Genomic DNA, 18,704 nt, shown 5'->3' with positions numbered 1-18,704 from the left:
TTAACATCAAAAACTAATTTGGGGGCTGGGTTTGTGGCTCAATGGTAAAGCACTCACCTAGCATGTGTGAGGCCCTGGGTTCAATTCTCAGCACCACATGAAAATAAATAAATAAAGGTATTGTGTCCAGGTATAACTAAAAAAAAAATAATATTAAAAAAACTAATTTGGGGGCAGTGCAGGGGTTGCAGCTTAGTGGTAGAGTACTTGCCTCGCACATATGAGGCACTGGGTTTGATCCTTACCACCACATAAAAATAAATAAATAAGCAAAATAAAGGTATTGTATCCATCTACAACTAAAAATATATATATTTAAAAAAAACTAATTTGGGGGTTGGGGGCATAGCTCAGTGGTAGCATGCATAAAGCCCTGAGTTCAATTCCCAGCACCACAAAAGAAAAGAGAGAGAGAGGTTTTTTTAAGTATTTTTTTTAATTGTCAATCAATCTTTATTTATATGCGGTGCTGAGAATCAAACCCTGGGCCTCACATATGCCAGGCAAGTGCTCTACCAATGAACCACAACTTCAGCCCTGAGAAAGAGAGATTTTAAACTAAGATGTGCACTTCTTGTTAAATAACCCTGTTAATTACTTACATCTTTTCTTAATTTGCCCTCACAAAAATCTTATTTCTGTTAGTTGCTTTCAGATCTGTTTTTAGTTAGTCCTCACAAAAATTTTATGTTACAGATAATGTTATCACCAATTTACAGTTCAGGTAATAGTCTTAGAAAAATTCAATAATTTATCTATAACAAATAGTACCACTAACATACAAAAAAGCCCGTGTAGTCTCTTTGCTTCCCTCTAAAACATAATTTGGAGGTAGTTGTTTTATTTCCCCTTTCTAGAATGAAAAATTTCATATATAAAGAAATTTTCTATTTATGTACAAAGTTTGGGGTACTATTTTTACTCTAAAGGCTTAATAAGTTCAAAACAATTTATCTTCACTCTAAAGATGATTTATTTGGCTAATATAGTACCCTTATTTTTCTGATCTCCTAGGTAACACCTTAATATCATAATATATTCTTTCCTTCATTTCTCTTACCCTACACCCTTGAAAGGCCTATATCCCCTCTCTTCCTTGAGTCATTATGATAGTTAACTAGCTAGTTTTGCCCATTTTAGTCCTTCTCTGCTCCAGGACACTTTATATCTCAATTAATCTTTGTAAAGCACAGTTCTGATGTTTAACTTCCCTCAAAGGATTATATTGTTGTCCACTGCCAGGCATTTACAATGCTGCACAATATGACCCTAAACCCATCTTGCCCCTTCTCCATCTTATGTTTTCATGTGATAGTATGTCAAACTCTTTCTGGAATGTTTTCTTTTTTTCTCTGATTCATAAGTTCTTAACCATGCTTTAGTCACTATTTAAAACATGACTTTTTCGATATAGCCTCTATTTGTGTAGATTTCCACTAGACTCCCATGATTCCTGATAACTTAAGGTCCCTACTATTTGATGTTTTGCTTTGTTTAATGTTTTATGTCTCTTTACCACATTATTAGCTTAGACAACAAGAACTGAGTCTTAATCCTTTCCTCAGGGCTTCTGCTAGTACTTTTCATATAGAAGGCATTCACTGGGGGGAGTCCAATTTAATACATATATCTTAAAAGCAGATGAATGATATATTGTATTTTATTATGTATAGGATGAAGGTGACCAAGCAGCAAGTGTTGAAGAGCTAGAAAAACAGATTGAAAAACTGAGTAAAGTAAGCACTTTGCAGATTAATGTTTCCATTTTTTGTAGTGTTTTAAAAATATATATTGAATGGGATTAGCTTTTCTTACTACCAAGTCAAAAGAAGTTTTTTGTAATTAAAATGAAGAACTCTTGAAAAATTCTCATAATTAAACCTTAAAATATTAATGTAAAAAAATATTAATGCCAAAGTTAAAAGCCTGTTATTGAGCCTAATCAGAATCTGTGAAGAAAAGGTTCTATATTCTTCAGTTCTTCATATAAGTACAAAGTATCAATAAAGGCATGGCTTTATTTCTTGAAATTAATTACTCAAAAAATGTAGTTGAGGGGCTGGGCAGTAGAGCGCTCACCTAGCACATGTGAGGCACTGGGTTCAATCCTCAGCACCACATAAAAATAAATAAATAAAATAAAAGTATTGTGTCTAACTACAATTAAAAAATAAATATTTAAAAAATGTAGTTGAGTTTCATAGTAATTATTTCGGCATCATAGGTTTTATTTTAAATTATTACATTTGTAATAATTTAAAATAATTTTTAAATTATTACAATTTAAAAATTTGGATTTTATTTTCATTGGATTTATAAATAGTACATATTTATATAATTGCCATTAAAAACCAAATTTCAATAGCATTAGTGAAATTTCCAATGAACTTTTTATAAGAAAAAATGAATTTTTATGAGTATTGAGATGCCTGTATATTTTAATGACAATTCACAGATCTATCTCAAAATTTAGTCAAATGTCACCTAGATTTGTAGCATGAATACAAAAATAAGCAAATATAGCCTTGGTCAATTACATATATAAGTATTGTTGGTCTTACCCTCTCTCTAATGATCTATAGAATTGAGCCATTTTGCTTTGGCTCAAAAAAATGATCACATATAAGATCATGTTTTACATGTTAAGGCATGATCTACTATAAGATACCTGACAAAATGAAACTTATCCTTTTAATCTAGGGGAATAAAATATTCCATTTTTCCTGAAAATAATTTGTCTTTATAAATGTTACTAAAATTGAAGTCAACCATGTCATATTTAACCTTTTGCTATCTTTTCCCAGTAGTGAAATTTATCCACTTTAAAATCATAATAGGTTTAAAGTCGCCCATCTGTTAATTTTTAAAGCCTTTAGCATCCATAATGTAATTATACATACTGTTTTTTAACAGCAACAAAGTCAGTACAGAAGGAAGCTCTTCGATGCTTCTCATTCATTACGTTCGATGATGTTCGGCCAGGATCGTTACAGACGCAGATACTGGATTCTTCCCCAGTGTGGGGGGATTTTTGTAGAAGGCATGGAAAGTGGTGAAGGTAGGAACTATTAATCTGTTACAAAGTACAATCTCAAATAAGAAACCGTATTTTTTCAAACCCTGTTACTTTTTCAGTGTATTTTGTCCGTTCATAATCAAGCGTGCTTTATTAATAAACATTGTAAAATCTTGATTTCTATTCCTTTTGAACTCATAATGCTCCTTTCACTGATAGATATTTCCTTCTTGCCCCTGATTTTTCTTCTGTCAGTCTTTCTGACACTAAACATAAGGTATTCTGTTTCTTGTTTAGTGGACACAGATCTTGCCTAACCTTTAGATGCTGCACTAGGATTTCTTTTTTTCCAATTTCAAACTTTCAATTATGAGGCTTATTCTTTAATTTTCTCAAAAAGCATTCATCCCGACAGTACCCCTGCAGATAACTTTCTATTAAGGTCCTTATTATAATCCTCATTCATTTCAAAATCTTGTTCATATTTGAAATTTGTGATCACATCTTCCTTTCTTGATTTTTGTATTACCACTAATCTTTCCTAATACACCTTTAGACTATTTTGCTGGCTTCATTTCTGCTACATTAACTGGCACAGTATGCTGTATATTTATGCTCAGTGAACTTTCTCATATTGAACTTTTCAGAACTCTATGTCTGGGCATTTTCAAATGTCTGAATTCTAATGGGGCCAAAAGTGTTATGCCAGTGCTTATAGATTTTGTCATGTGGCAATTGACCCATGGTGGTATGTGGAGGCATAAACTTCTTTCAACATATTTTTCAAGTACCCACTGTGAGCTAGGTAGGCACAGCAGGAAGCACAAAGTTATATGAAACATAATCCATGCCATGTAGCATTTATAGTCCAATGTGAGAAAAGATTAGGTAATCACATAGATGATTATAGTAGAAATAATAAACAAGGCAGTTGTTTAAGCTTTTTCTTTTAGTAGTAGAATCAACCTTTTAATGAAAATTTTGTGTAAAACCCAATATCTAACAAAAACTGATTTGTTCTGATCAATAAATTTGGGGAAACCTTAGTCTTTCTAATTAGGTCTTTGTCCTGTACATTTGCTTTCCAATACAGAACCAGCAACTTTGGTGAATACTGGGGCATTCTGTAAATTAAAGAATAAAAGCTCAGAGCCATCAACGATAAAAGCAAGGGCTTAAAAATCTCAAGGAAGGGAAAGGTTTTCTAGCCTACTTAATTCAACAAGCAACAAGACCATTATTATTTCATTGTAGTTTCTGGCACACATGGGCATCTCTGCCTCTAGATGTGACCTCTTTGAGGACTAATTTAGGCAGGGTAACTACACAAAAATAAATACCCTGGCAGCAAACCTACACATTAGATTGGAATAAGAAAGGGTAGAGAAGCTAGTGATGAGATCATTCCAGAAGCTTGGCTGAAAAATAGGAAGACCCTAAACTTAAGTATAAACAGAGGTAACAGGAACAAAGAAAGAGATCTTGAAGATTGCTCTAAGAAATTATTGAGGGTGATGTAGGAAAAGTGGAATCAGAGATAAATTTGATGACTTGATCCTCAGTATAAAAAATTGTGATGCCTTAAACAAAATCAGAGTCAAGAAGAAGGGTTGTTTGTAATGAAATTTAATAAAAGTTTTAGTATAGAAATCTAAATAAAACTGAAAATATTGTGAGTCATTTGGAGTGCAGAGCCTGCTAAAGCTTAAGAACAGATAAAGAAATGCCCAAGTGAGTAGCTGTTTACATTGGTTTGATTAGAATCACCTGAGATTCTTAAACAAGACCAACCTGAGCCCTGTCCCATACCATTAAATATTCTTCAGTTTGATTAAGAGCCACATCATTCTCTGGGCATGTGAACCTGAAGTTATCTAGGACATCAACTTTTCTTTCAAAATACTGAAATTATCAGTCCCTTTGCAACATACTGATATTAGTCCTTTATCAATACATAACTCGGTTATTACAATCCTCCTCAATTTCTCTATGTACAATTCCCTCATTCTGTTATGTTCTTTCACCACCTACTCCAAAATCTTGAATGACACCCTATTGCCTATAGGATGATGTAATAAATCTGTACTTAGCATCCAAGTCTGTGTACAAATCTGACTTCAAACTATCTTTGCACTGTTCTCTAATAAAAATTCACCTAAGCCAAGCCAGGAGTGGTAGCACAAGCATTTAATCCAAGCTATTCAGGAGGCCAAGGCAGAAGGATCACAAGTTCAGGGCCAGCCTATGAAATTTTACAAGACTCTATCTCAAAAATAAAAAGGACTGGGTATAGCTCAGTGGTAAAATGTTTGCCTGGTTTGATTCCCCAGTACAATAATAATAATAATAATAACAACAACAATAATGAAAGATAATTCAGCTTGGTCAATCTACCTACTTACTATTGCTCAACACGTGTATTCCTCCTCCTATGTCTCTGTGTTACTGTGCTTGGCCAATCCTGGTCATTATAACAATAATCTGCCTTTTCTTCAACCATCTAAATTTTATTGATCTTTTTTGATACAGCTGAAACCCTAACCCTTCCATGAACTTTCCAGCTTATTTAAGTGGAACTAATTTTTACTATGTGTATACTCCTAGAAAACCAAATAATTAATAATGACATTATTTTGGCACATTGCTCTACTTATTATTACTATTTACTTATATTATTTAAATCTTATAATCTAATTTGTATTACTTTTTATTCTATATGGTACTTTATACCATGTATAACAACAAAGTTTATTAACAGAGCACACAGAATCTCCTGAGCCTTGATAGTGGTTCCACAGGGGATGTGCCCTCTCCAGTAATAAATTCAACAAGCAAGAAGACCATTCTGAGAGAGAACCCCTGCCTTTCATAGCATTGTACATTTTAGATCAGTCTAAGAAAGATACAAAACCCTTTATTTTTCTGAGAAATAATAGAGGACCCCTGAGCTAGGGGTATGAATACCAGGGCCAGTGTCTGTATACCAAGGGCCCAGGAACAGTGCTAACATCGGCTAAGGATTCTGTTGTTCCTCTTTCAACTACATCAGTGGCTAAGCTAGCTTGCTGGTCTTGGGGGAAAGGAAGGATCATGACCTTTAGCTAAAAACTAATGGCTTAGTTTTCAGTCCACCCCCTGACCCTTGGGGGTAGCTCATTTGGAACAGGAACCAGCTGGGTGTCCCCACCCCCCAGTACTAAGGATTGAACCCAGAATATGCTAGGCAAACACTCTTCCACTGGGTATATCCCATCTCTTTTTATTTTTTGAGACAGTATTGCTAAGTTGCCGAGGCTGACCTCAAACTTGCAATCCTCCTGCGTCAGCCTCTTAAATAGCTGGAACTGTAGGCATACACCACCATACCAGCTCAATTGTATGTTTAAATAATGCTTTCAGTATTCATTGACAGTGCTAAAAGAGACATAACCAGACAAATTCCAAAGCAAACAACATGTTGCCACATTAGGAAGTGTAGAGCTTGCCTGAGTCATTTGGCCTTATATCCAACAAATGGTCCAGAGCTACACAATTATATAATACTATTTTGGGCCAAAAATTTGATGCTGATTTGTTAAGAGATAAGAGCCATGGCTTCTCAATTGTTCCCCCCAGGATAGCTGGTTATGGTCAGACCTCTGCTTCAGAGGAGCATATTCAAGAAAAAAGTCCTTGTGCAAAGTAATAAAAGCCTGTATCCCTTACACCTGCAGGGAAGCTCTGATGCTGGTACTAAAGACCACAGCTGAAAAGTTCAACAGTGCCCTTTGGGTTTTGAGTCACTACAAAATGTCTCCTAGTTACTTCCAAAGTGTGTAGTATTATATATCCAGGTGGGAAGCAAGAAGAGCCTACCTTTCACATAGGAAGCACCTAGAGTTCTAGCCTGTGATCACTGACCTTGTCAATGCTACATGTTCTATCCACTTCTCATTTATTTTTCCCTGGAGTTAGCATACTGCCAGTATGCTATTAGTTGGACTCAACTGGAGGTCTGAAGTAGAAGTATTTGGTTGAGAGTTTTGTGCCACTTTTCAGTAACCCTGATGTTGGGTACACTGGAAGTCTAGGTAAGAGTGTTTCTTTTCACTTGAGAAGGTAAAGAGAGTTTTATATAATGTAATTAATAAGAACAGAATTATAGAAGGCCAGGCAAATAAGGACCAGATAACAGTAATTTCTGTGGTGTACCTTGGAGTAGACATCTGGAAGGTACTCTGCAGGCAAATAGGTTGAGGATGACAAATTCAGTATTGTCGTAGCTTTGTATTATGTCATTGAGTGAGTGCAGAGTTTGTTAATGTCTGTAAGAAAGGTGAAGTGAATTACTTACATTCCAACCACCCTTGCACCTTCTTTGGTCAGGCAAGTTTATGCCCAAGTCCATTAGTATCTTCTGCAGTGTTCATATGGTCTGTCCTTTTCCTCTGGAACAGAAACTTTAACATGAAACCAGGAGTTGTCATATTTTCACCAAAAGTGTCCTCCAGATTCGAGGTGCTCTATGGATATAAGGACTACAGGAAAAATCTCCCACTTTTAAAATAAGCATACAACAAAGATTTAGAGCTCTTTGGAGTAAGAATGTCAAAATTCCCCTTCTTGTGGGTATGGCTAGCAAGTGCCATCAGGAAAGCAGGAGAGAATCCAAATGTATATTCATTCATTCATTTGTAATATGAAAGCCACAACAACCTTTTAGCATCTATTGAAATCATGACAAGTACAAAAGAGGAAAGAAACTTTGAGGTATAATCCTCCATTTCTGCTCATTGACTTTTGAGTCTAAAGAACTTCACCAAGATTGAAGGACCTATATGAGGTATAAGCAGTTGTTCAAAGTTTAAAAAGCGGAGGAATCCCAGACCAGTCATTGTTGAAGGAGTTGGTGGAGCCATCTTTCAGAATACTATTCTGAAATGTCTCCATCTTAATGGTATGTATATTGTCTGCACATGCAAGAGGCACAGCAATTTCACATCCAAAAAAGGTATATATCATTCATCAGCTTGAGGAAGTGAAATATCCATAAACTAACAAATGCTTTCAGAGTCTCTTTGGTGGAGACCTATACACATACTTACATTTCTAGTGTGAAACAGCCAAACAGGGTTGTTCAGGTTTGAAATAAAGCTGCTGATTACCCCTGCTTGAATCTATTCTTATATAAGAAATGCAGTCTCTTTCTCCAGTAGGGGTGAAACATTGTCATACAGTGTTGTCAGGCCTTATAAATATGGTGGGTTTTGTTAATATACATGGCCAATAGTTATAGAAGTTACCAGCAGAGGTCACAGTAAATATGTTCAGCTGATATATGGACCTACTTGTTTGGGATTTAAATAACCAGTATTTTCTTGCCAGTTAATGTAGTCTGATAAAGGAATAACTAGAGTTCACACAAAAAAGTCCATAAGCAGCTGAGTACAGTGACATATACCTGTAATCCCAGAAACTCAGGAGGTTGATGCAGGAGGATCACAAGTCTGTGACCAGCCTAAGCAATTTAGTGAGACCCTGTCTCAAAATAAAAATAAAATGTTGGGGATGTGGCTCAGTGGTAACACATCCCTGGGTTCAATCCCTAATACTGCACCAAAAAAAAAATAAGTCCAGAAGCTTTTACAGTGATTATGATTCAGTCTTTCAACCCTAAGTAATACTGAACCCAAATCCCAGTAGAGGAACCAGTTTTCCAGAGCTCTTTCAATAAGGATCTATTGTTTTTCAGAATAATAGATACTTAGTCCTGCATTTCTAGCAGTCTCATAAATTTCTGAGGCTCTTTTCCTTTCCAGCATGATGATCTGAGGTGTATGTTTAATGACCTCTTAGAGGGGAAACCAGGAACTCAGCCCCGTCCTTACTCCATTTAGAAGAACTCAGATTTAGAAACAAAGAAGCTTGGCATAAAGAGTTAAATCAAATCATGAAGTAGAGCTAATGACCATGAGTATTCCTGTCTCTGATCCCATATTAAGAATCCAGATGATACAACATACTTTCTTTGGCTCTATTCTTTGCATCCTTACAGGGTTTGTGGGAATGAAGCTTAATAATCCTCCTGTGGACCTTCTATATCTAATCATCTAATGATTCCATCTCTCCTAGCAATTGCTAGAGCCTATAAACTATTTGATAATCTGTCTCATATGTCTCTTTTTTTTAAAGAGAGAGAGAAATTTTTTTAATATTTATTTATTTATTTTTTTTTAGTTTTCGGCGGACACAACATCTTTGTTTGTATGTGGTGCTGAGGATCGAACCTGGGCCGCACGCATGCCAGGCGAGCGCACTACCGCTTGAGCCACATCCCCAGCCCACATATGTCTCTTTTTCATGGTCTCAATGGGCCTTTCAAGTTTTGGGATAGAACCACATTCCCACATTCTAAAATTAGGCAACCCCTCAATTTCTGTCTTGTCATTCTTTCTGTTTATGAGCAATACAACATTTATTGATGTGAAGAAGACATCACAAGAACTCTAGTCAATCTATCCTCTTCTTAGTTCCTTCTTTCATTTGGAGCAGAAACCTGTGCCACTAATTAAGCTCTCTCTTTCCATTTCCTGCCCTATGACAAAACATGAATGATCTAAAAGAACTATTTCATTTATTTTGTTGTTGTTGTTGTTTAGTTGTAGATGGATACAATACCTATATTTATTTATTTTTATTGGTGGTGAGGACTGAACCCAATGCCTCACATGTGCTACACAAGCACTCAACCACTGAGCTACAACCCCAGCTCCGAACTATTTCATTTCTAACAGTATCTCCCAGGTGAAGAAATAAAATCAAAGTCATTGTCCACTTAGAAAGACCTGCTCTGAATCAGTTATTCAACATTCTCTAACATCATGTTATCTAGTCTGGTCCTCTCAGAACCTGGGTTGTCTTATAATCATACTAACACAGCTAGTTGTCTCAGGATAGCTACATCCTCTGTAGATCTAGTTCAGATTACATTCCAAGAGACTCAGGGAAATCACCCCAGTGGGATATGGATTATCATTGTTACCATGCATCCAGACCAGAAACAGAGTGGCAACATATGCCCCAGTACTATTAGTCAACCCAGACTGCTCATTGTTTAACAGGGTCTTGCTCTAAAAGCTGATGAATTTCCTCCTGCTGTTGATCATACTCGGGCTCCTCTGTGCCAGGCTTCACAGCAACTGGCTTCATATCTAAAGTGATAAGTTGCCTCATATATTATAACAAAGAGTCAGTGGAGTTTCCCCTGTATTCCCTCCTAACAGGGCATCTGTTACCCTTTTTAGTTCACCCTTCTCCTCAGGACTCATGAAAGTCTTTAAGCTGATTAAGAAGTGGGATAGAACCAAATTTCAAACCACTAATCAGCGTCTTTAGTTTATCATGTTTTTGCCATCTTCAGGCATAGCTACTAAGATCATTCTAACTCTGCCAAGTGAATTAATCTCTGCCTCTAAGGAAAAATTCTTCCACCCCTGTTTGCTGCCTTTCTAGAAAGCCATGACATTTCTATTGGACACCAGACATTATGGATTTTATCTTGTTTGGGGTGTTGGATGTTTTTAAATTCCTATAAATACTCTTGAGCTTCTTAAACTGAGAAACAGTTAAGTTACTTGGAAAAAGATTGATCCTTTCATATCTTGTATTTAAAATTTGTTAGGCTAAACTAGAACATTACTCAAGTCTAGGATAATTATCCCCTGCCACTGAAGCAGGATCCTTCTGAGTAACTAATGCCTATGAATCTTGAGGCTTACCATTCTGGTTGTAGGAACAGCAATATTACCAGCCTGTGTGTACACTTCGCACTGTCACCTATAAACCTTTCATATGTTTTTTTTCCCCTGACCTCTAGTGGGTTCCTTACATGTGTACTGATCTTCCTCATCTGAATACTCAAGAGATCCTTCTGCAGATCTCCAGAGTTCTCTCTTTGCAGAATAGACAGCTCTCTTCTTTCCAGAATAGACACCCCTTTCCTCCCAAGACTCCCCTTAGTCAGTCTGCCAGACTCCTTCTGGATTCTCCCTCTCTGTGTTGCATGTGGAACCTATCCCAAGGCAATGTTCTGGGGCAATTATAGGGCTTACTGATTTTTTCAGCTTTGTTATGTGATATCCATTTCTTGCAAACTGTTGTTTCATGTTTTTTTCTGCTTGTGAATTTTTCATAAGAGTAAATCTAGTCCTGTTAGTTTATATTTGTCAGAAATATAAGTGTAATGTATAGGATTTAATTTCAGTTAAAAACTAATTTCAAGAGAGAATGTGAGAACTTTTAAACATATTGAATAAAGTAGTGGATTTTACTTTTATTTATTTATTTAGCTACCAGGGATTGAACAGGGAGGGACGCTTAATAACTGAGCCACATCCCCAGCCCTTTTTAAATTTTTTTATTTTGAGACAGGATCTCACTAAATTGCTTAGGGCCTCACTAAGATGCTGAAACTGGCCTCAAACTTGGAATTCTCCTGCCTCAGCCTCTGGAGTTGCTGGGATTATAGGCATGCACCACTATGCCTGGCTGGATTTATATTTTTATTTTTTTGTTTTTTGTTTTTTGTTTTTTGTTTTTTGTTTTCATTTTTAAATATAGAGTTTACTCTGAAAGCCTTTCTAATACTAAGAGTGTAAGAAATCCAAGTACACCACGTGTTTAGTTGTTTCATGTTTTTAGAAAAATTTTTAAGCATGCAAATAAATGATGGTCATTATTCTATGAATAAAATGACTGATGGAAAAAAATATAGAATGTTATTTTCTGAAAACAGGAAGCCCATACACAATTTTTAACAGAATAAGAGATCAAACTATTCATGATATTATTATTCAGTCTTATTATTTTTATGTGATACAGTATCCAACCTTATTTCTAAGGGATATATTCCAAGATTCCAGTAAGCATTGGTTAATATTTCTTACTTGTATTAATATATACATTGTTTTGAAATTGTTGATAATGAAATAAAGGTCCTGATAGCAGAGGTTGACTTCAGTAGGATATTTGATTTTTCTTAAAACCAGGATAGTACTAAAACTTTTATAGACTATGAGATATATAATGAAATAAAGTTTCTGATAGCAGAGGTTGACTTCAGTAGGATATTTGATTGTCTACGGCCATACCACCATGAACGCGCCCGATCTCGTCTGGATTTATATTTTTAAAGGAATTCCTATAAATTATTTTTATGTGATGGAAAAAAAACATGAACCAGAAGTTCACAAAGCAGAAATAATGTCAGTAAACCTATGAAAAAATATTCAGCCTTCCTAGTGATCAGAAATAATGTGACTGAGATTTTCACCTCCTAGATATTGGCAAAGACAAGAAATATTGACAGCATCCAGTTTCATTGAGGGTGTAGGCAGACAGATGTTCTCATCTGGTATGAGTATATTTTGATCCAGACAGTGTAGAGGGCATTTTGACAATATATGTTTAAAACTCTGAAAAGTATGTATCTTAACACTCAATGAGTTTTTCCCCTACATATTTATCCCAAGGAAATAAATCAGAAAAGAAAAGAAAAACAGAAATGCAGATACAAGATCATTCATCATAACAGAATTGCTAATAATGGTGAAAAATTGAGACCTATTAATGTCTATCAGTAGAAGATTGGCTATTTAAATTATGATGTAACCCATTGAATACTCTGTAGCTATTAAAATTTATATTGACACAGCAAGGTGTTTATAGAGTATTATTCAGTAAAACAGGTAGATTAGACTATTCTTTGACAAGATGCCCTCTTTTTAGCTATATAGGCTTAAGGACAGAGAATTTCTAGAAGTTTTATACTAAACTGTCACTCATGATTGTTTCTGTGAAATAGGGCTTTTATTAATTTTCCAATAATGGAAAAATAACCTATAAAATGAGAATCTGGAGAGTATTATTAGGTCATCTAGAAAAGGTTATTTAAATATTTATGCATATAATTTCATAAATAATAAAATTTAATTACAATATTGGTTTGACTTGGAATAACTGATTTTCATAACACATTTTGTTTTTGTAGGACTAGAAGAAATTGCAAAAGAAAGAGAAAAACTTAAAAAGGCAGAAAGTATCCAAATCAAAGAAGAAATGTTTGAGACTTCTGGGGATACTTTAAATTGTTCAAATACAGATCACTGTGAGCAAAAGGAAGATCTTAAAGAAAAAGATAACACAAATCTGTTTCTTCAGAAACCTGGCTCTTTTTCCAAATTAAGCAAGCTTTTGGAAGTAGCTAAGATGCCTCCTGAGTCAGACATTGTGACCTCCAAACCAAATGTTAGTGCAAATGGGTGCACACTGTCTTATCCAAATAGTGGAAAACATTCAGTGAGCAGCATTCCATCAACAGCATCACAAAGCAACATGGAGAAGACAGACTCTAATCTGTTTAACACTGGTTCAGGTGGTCCAGGGAAATTCTATAGTCCTCTCCCCAATGACCAATTGTTAAAAACACTGACTGAAAAGAATAGACAATGGTTTAGCCTTTTGCCAAGAACGCCTTGTGATGATACTTCACTTACCCATGCCGATACGTCAACTTCTTTAGTGACTCCTCAGTCTCAGCCACCATCCAAGTCACCTTCACCTGCCCCAGCTCCTCTTCTTGGATCATCTTCTCAGAATCCTGTTGGCCTAAATCCATTTGCTGTATCACCTCTTCAGGTTAGTACCACTAACTGAAACTCATTGTGATATTGCTTTCTTTAATCTTTGACCCCATAAAGATTTCACTTAAGGGGAATCAGTTGAGTAGTCTGTCATATAGTCTGTCACAGCCTGAAAACTGAAGCAAATCAGAATTTCTGTCCCAAGCTTTATTAGAACTACCAGTTTCTAACCTGTGTTTAAGTCCACTTTAATTACTTTTTAACTTATTGTTATGGTGTATCTAAAAGCAAAATAAGAACATGGAATTTAATCTTGCTGTTTCTAATGTATTTAGTTTTCTTCCACCTGTGATAAATGAAAGTATTTTTTTTCAGAATTGAAAAATAATTTCAGATTCTAGACATTTTCCATAAGTTCTTAATCTACTTTAAAATGTTTTGTTTTTACAGATGAAAAGCGGAGTGTCTATGATGGGACTTCAGTTTTGTGGGTGGTCCACTGGTGTGCTTACTTCCAATATTCCATTTACATCACCTTTACCTACTCTGGGATCAGGGTTGGGATTATCTGAAGGAAATGGTAATTCATTCTTGACTTCCAATGTTGCTTCAAGTAAAAGTGAATCTCCAGTACCTCAGAATGAAAAGGTCTCATCAACTCAACCTGCAGCTGTTGAAGTAGCAAAACCAGTAGATTTTCCTAGTCCAAAACCTATTCCAGAAGGTAGGTACATTAAGATGGCTTATAGCCACTTACTGTATTTTATTATTTTGGACTCTTATAACTGAATCTCTTGTGAGTTTATATGTAGTTAATAAATCTTTAGATTTGTTTTGTGCCATTATTTCCTATTCAAAATATTTGTAAAAGATCTACATATTTTGACTTAGAAATGCAGTTTGGTTGGTGGAGGATTATTGACCCGGAGGACCTGAAAACTTTGCTCAAGGTGCTACATCTCAGAGGAATCAGAGAAAAGGCATTACAAAAACAAATTCAGAAACACTTGGATTATATTACTCAAGCATGTATCAAGAACAAGGATGGTATGTGCCTAAAAGACTTCTGCTTTCTTGTATAGTTATGACAGTTAATTCTTTTATCCTAAAACATTTTGATACGTCTTAATTCTATTATTGCTAGTTTTTTCAATGTTGCTCAACAGTAATTATTTAAATTTCTTAAATAAGTATTTATTATAATTTTTAGCACCTGAACAATATTGTCTCTTAGAAAAAGTGTTTCTCCTTTTTTAGAGTAAACTGCCTGCTTATGACTGTTAAGTTAGATGTACATGATTTTATTCACTTTCTGATCACTGAGGAGAGGAAAATAAAGTGGATTTTAAAATGAATTTCTTTTCAAATGTAGTTGCTATTATTGAATTAAATGAAAATGAAGAAAGCCAGGTAACACGAGATATTGTGGAAAACTGGTCAGTAGAAGAACAAGCAATGGAAATGGACTTGAGTATCCTTCAACAGGTAGAAGATCTAGAAAGGAGAGTTGCATCAGCAAGTTTGCAAGTGAAGGTAAAATTCACTTGGAATAAAATCTGGTTTTTAGGCTAATGGAAGGTAACTAATATTTATTTTATGCCTAATATATGCCAGTTACTGTACTAAATGTTTTCACTTTATCTCATTTAATTCTTAAAATAGTCCTGAGTTAATTTTACCCATCTTACAGGTAAGGAACCAGGCTCAGAGTAAGTAACCTGCCAACAGTCATATAAGTAAGTGGCTAAATGTGGATTCAAACTAAATCTGTTTAACCCAGAGCCTACATGCTTTTTACTAGATCTTGTCACCCCCTTAATGGTATTCAGGTATTATTTGTGGTATGGAGTTCTTTACCTCAAGCAAAATTCATCGTTTTCCCCATGATAAATGTAGTGTTCTAAAATAAATCTCATCAAATTCCTACTGTAGTATTTCATATAGGATCAGGATACAAATGTCTTATATGTCAGCCTTTTACTCTATGTAGTTTAAAATTGGTATTACCATGTCACAGGCCATGATCAGAAGTGATTAGGCAGAAAGAAAGCTTTACCTTTGTGCAAGAATTTTTGATCTTGCAAACAGGGATGTAAAGGTTACTTGAATTGATAATAAGGTGTTGTTATCTGTACAAGTAAATGGATAATGAATAAACATGAAAAGCAGACACATCTGCAGTTTCACAAAATTTAGTCTCTCTAATTTGACTTAATTTCATATTTTATTCAGATTGAGAAATTTGTGGCCTAATACTATCATAATAATTAAAATTTTGTTTCATAATTAGTTTTAAGGACCTTCAAAAATATAGTTTTCAAGAGGTAAAAAAAAAATATCCCTTTCTTTTTTTTTTTTTTTAAAGAGAGAGAGAGAGTTTCTTAATATTTATTTTTTTTTTTTAGTTTTCAGCGGACACAACATCTTTGTTTGTATGTGGTGCTGAGGATCGAACCCGGGCTGCACACATGCCAGGCGAGCGCGCTACCGCTTGAGCCACATCCCCAGCCCCAAATATCCCTTTCTTGCCACAAACATAGTTATCAATGTTGGGAAGCTAAATTTATCATTTCCTTAAATTATCATGCTAGCAAACTATATGTCTCCTCCTCCTGATACTATAACACAATATAAAAATGCCTCATTCATCTGGCATCTTTAACAAATGAACTCTTCCTCGAAGTTAATTTTCTGCAGAAATGAAAATTATTCCATTTAGTGCCATAATTTTTAACATGTTTGTTGGCTCTCTTAGGTTATACATTTTACTGCCTTCTTAAATTGAGAATAATTAGTGTAATTTAAATTATCTCAGTGACAGGATCATTAGTATGAAGACCAATTATTAGATAATGATTACCTAAGGAAAGGTGAAAAGGTTTTGCCATTAAACTAAATGTGGTGTACAGGACCTTACTTTCTAAGCTATCATATCTGCTTCTCTGTTTTTGTTCTCTCTTGTGGTCAGTTACTACTTGCTAGTTAAAATGTTTCCTATTTTCCTCCAGCTTTTTTTCCATCTAATTTGCCAATTCTAATTGACCATCAGTTGGGAAAGCATATCATTAAACTTTTTAAAATTATGTTTGGTCAGAGGGTAGTCCTGAAACATTTTCCTAATGACATACTCAAGATTTTGGTGCATGGACTTCTTCACATTGCTGGCTGCTTAAATGTTCTTAAGTGGGATTTGCTGTTTAAGTAAGATGTCTTAACATCCTAACAATAAGGACTCCTGAATTATTTTGTATTATTCTAAGAGTTGAATTGTAATTATAGTAGTCTTAAAAAGTCTAAGAATACAAGTGATGAAGAAAGTGATGAAGTTAACCACAAAACATTGTTTTAACATCTGTAGAGGATTTCATATTTTTTTCTTAAAAATTAGTTACATAAAGCCAGGTTTGATGACACATGCCTGAAATCGCAGCAGCTCAGGAGGCTGTGACAGGACGATTGTGAGCTCAAAGCCAGCCTCAGCAAAAGTGAGGCGCTAAGCAACTCAGTGAGACCCTATCTCTAAATAAAATACAAAATCGGGCTGGGGATGTGGCTTAGTGGTTGAGTGCCGAGTGCCCCTGAGTTTAATCCCCAGTAACCCCCCACCCGCTTTGCAAAAAAAAAAATAGTTATATGTTTAGCCTGGGGAACTAGTCATTGCAATGGCACAGGTGGTTAAGCAAGTGGCCTTGGTCTACTTAGGTGCATTCATTTCTACAAATATTTTTAATAATTTAATATTTTATATTGTAGAAATATCTGTGAGTCCTAGTCCTAGATCTGTGTTGAGTATAGAAAATGTCTAATTCCATTTCTCTAAAGACCACCCTTTAGTCTCTTTTAAGTCATTTCTTTTATAAGCTAATTAATTCCTTCAGTCATTAGTCCTATGGAATAGTTTCCAGGTTCATGATTCTCTTTTGAATGGCACCAGTATCAATATCCACTTAAAATATTGTATTCATAAATGTATGCAGAGATGTCTAAATGCATGCATGGGAATTTTATTCTCCTTCAGCTGGCATTATACTTCTATTAATGCAATCTGAATTTGTACCACCCTTTTAGCCTCCACATCATACTTTACTTAATAGGCACTGTAACAAAAACCTCTGAGCCTCTTTCAGAATACTTTTCAGTGACTTCTGTCACATGTGGTATTTTTGTGATTAGTTGCTTAAACTTCAAAGCTGCCATTTGAATTTATCATGATTATATTTTTATTAATTTCATCTGAGTATACTTTTTAGCATATGAATATTTTTATTCATTAACAGTATTAAAATTTCTGCTTATGTGTCTCACAATAGATGGGTTGGGGGTGGAGGGAGGAGTGGAGGTTCACAGGATTGGGGTAGGTGGATGGGGAAGAAGGAAGGAGGAATAGGAATGGGAAAGACAGTAGAATGAATCTGACATAACTTTACTGTGTTCATATATGGATACATAACTCCACATCATGTACAACCACAGAATGGGAAGTTATACTCCATGTATGTATGCTATGTTAAAATACATTCTACTGTCATTGATAACAAAAGAACAAATAAATAAATAAATAAAATTCCTGCATACTTTCACATTACCTGAAGGTCTATAGGAACCAACTAAGTTATTCATAAACAAGAGAAATCAAATGTAGAACCTTTAGGAAGTGGCACTAAGGACCTTTTCTGAAATGACAAGGTCTGTTAATTACCAAATTTTTTGGATATAGTTTTCAACCATCTGGGCTTTTCTAATGCTAGTCTTTTTTTTTTTTTTTTGTCAGTTGCCTTGCAGACATCAAGATATACTATGTTTGCATGGTGTTCTCTATTTAATAATTTCATATCTCTTTCAGAATGTGGGAAGGAAGTTCATTGGACATGAACTATACCTAATGCACTCATGTGTATCATACATAATTCCATCCTTGGTGAGCACTGTACCACTGAGACACACCTGGGCTCCATCCTTTTCTGAATATAAATATCCTATTGAGAAAAAGGGAGAGGCTTAATCCTAATATATAGGATAAAATAATTATCTCTAAAGAGATTTAATTTAAAAGTTTTTTTCTGTTTTTC

The 18,704-nt window shown here is 35.0% G+C and overlaps 1 protein-coding gene across 21 annotated transcripts in view; it reads left to right on the top strand.

The window, feature by feature from the left end:
* Window positions 1–18,704, top strand: part of Baz2b (bromodomain adjacent to zinc finger domain 2B) — a 362,220-nt gene that overhangs the window by 327,841 nt on the left and 15,675 nt on the right. For all 21 annotated transcript variants that reach the window (XM_048812354.1, XM_048812353.1, XM_048812351.1 and 18 more), the window contains 6 exons: window positions 1,674–1,736; window positions 2,914–3,058; window positions 13,044–13,690; window positions 14,086–14,359; window positions 14,527–14,682; window positions 15,008–15,168. In XM_048812354.1, coding sequence (XP_048668311.1) covers window positions 1,674–1,736; window positions 2,914–3,058; window positions 13,044–13,690; window positions 14,086–14,359; window positions 14,527–14,682; window positions 15,008–15,168 — 1,446 coding nt within the window. The remainder of the gene's footprint in view (window positions 1–1,673; window positions 1,737–2,913; window positions 3,059–13,043; window positions 13,691–14,085; window positions 14,360–14,526; window positions 14,683–15,007; window positions 15,169–18,704) is intronic.

Source organism: Marmota marmota, unplaced genomic scaffold (genome assembly GCF_001458135.2).
Source record: "Marmota marmota marmota unplaced genomic scaffold, marMar, whole genome shotgun sequence".
Taxonomy (NCBI): domain Eukaryota; kingdom Metazoa; phylum Chordata; class Mammalia; order Rodentia; family Sciuridae; genus Marmota; species Marmota marmota.
The sequence above is the reverse complement of the archived record's forward strand: the minus strand, read 5'-3'. Positions and strand labels throughout refer to the sequence as shown.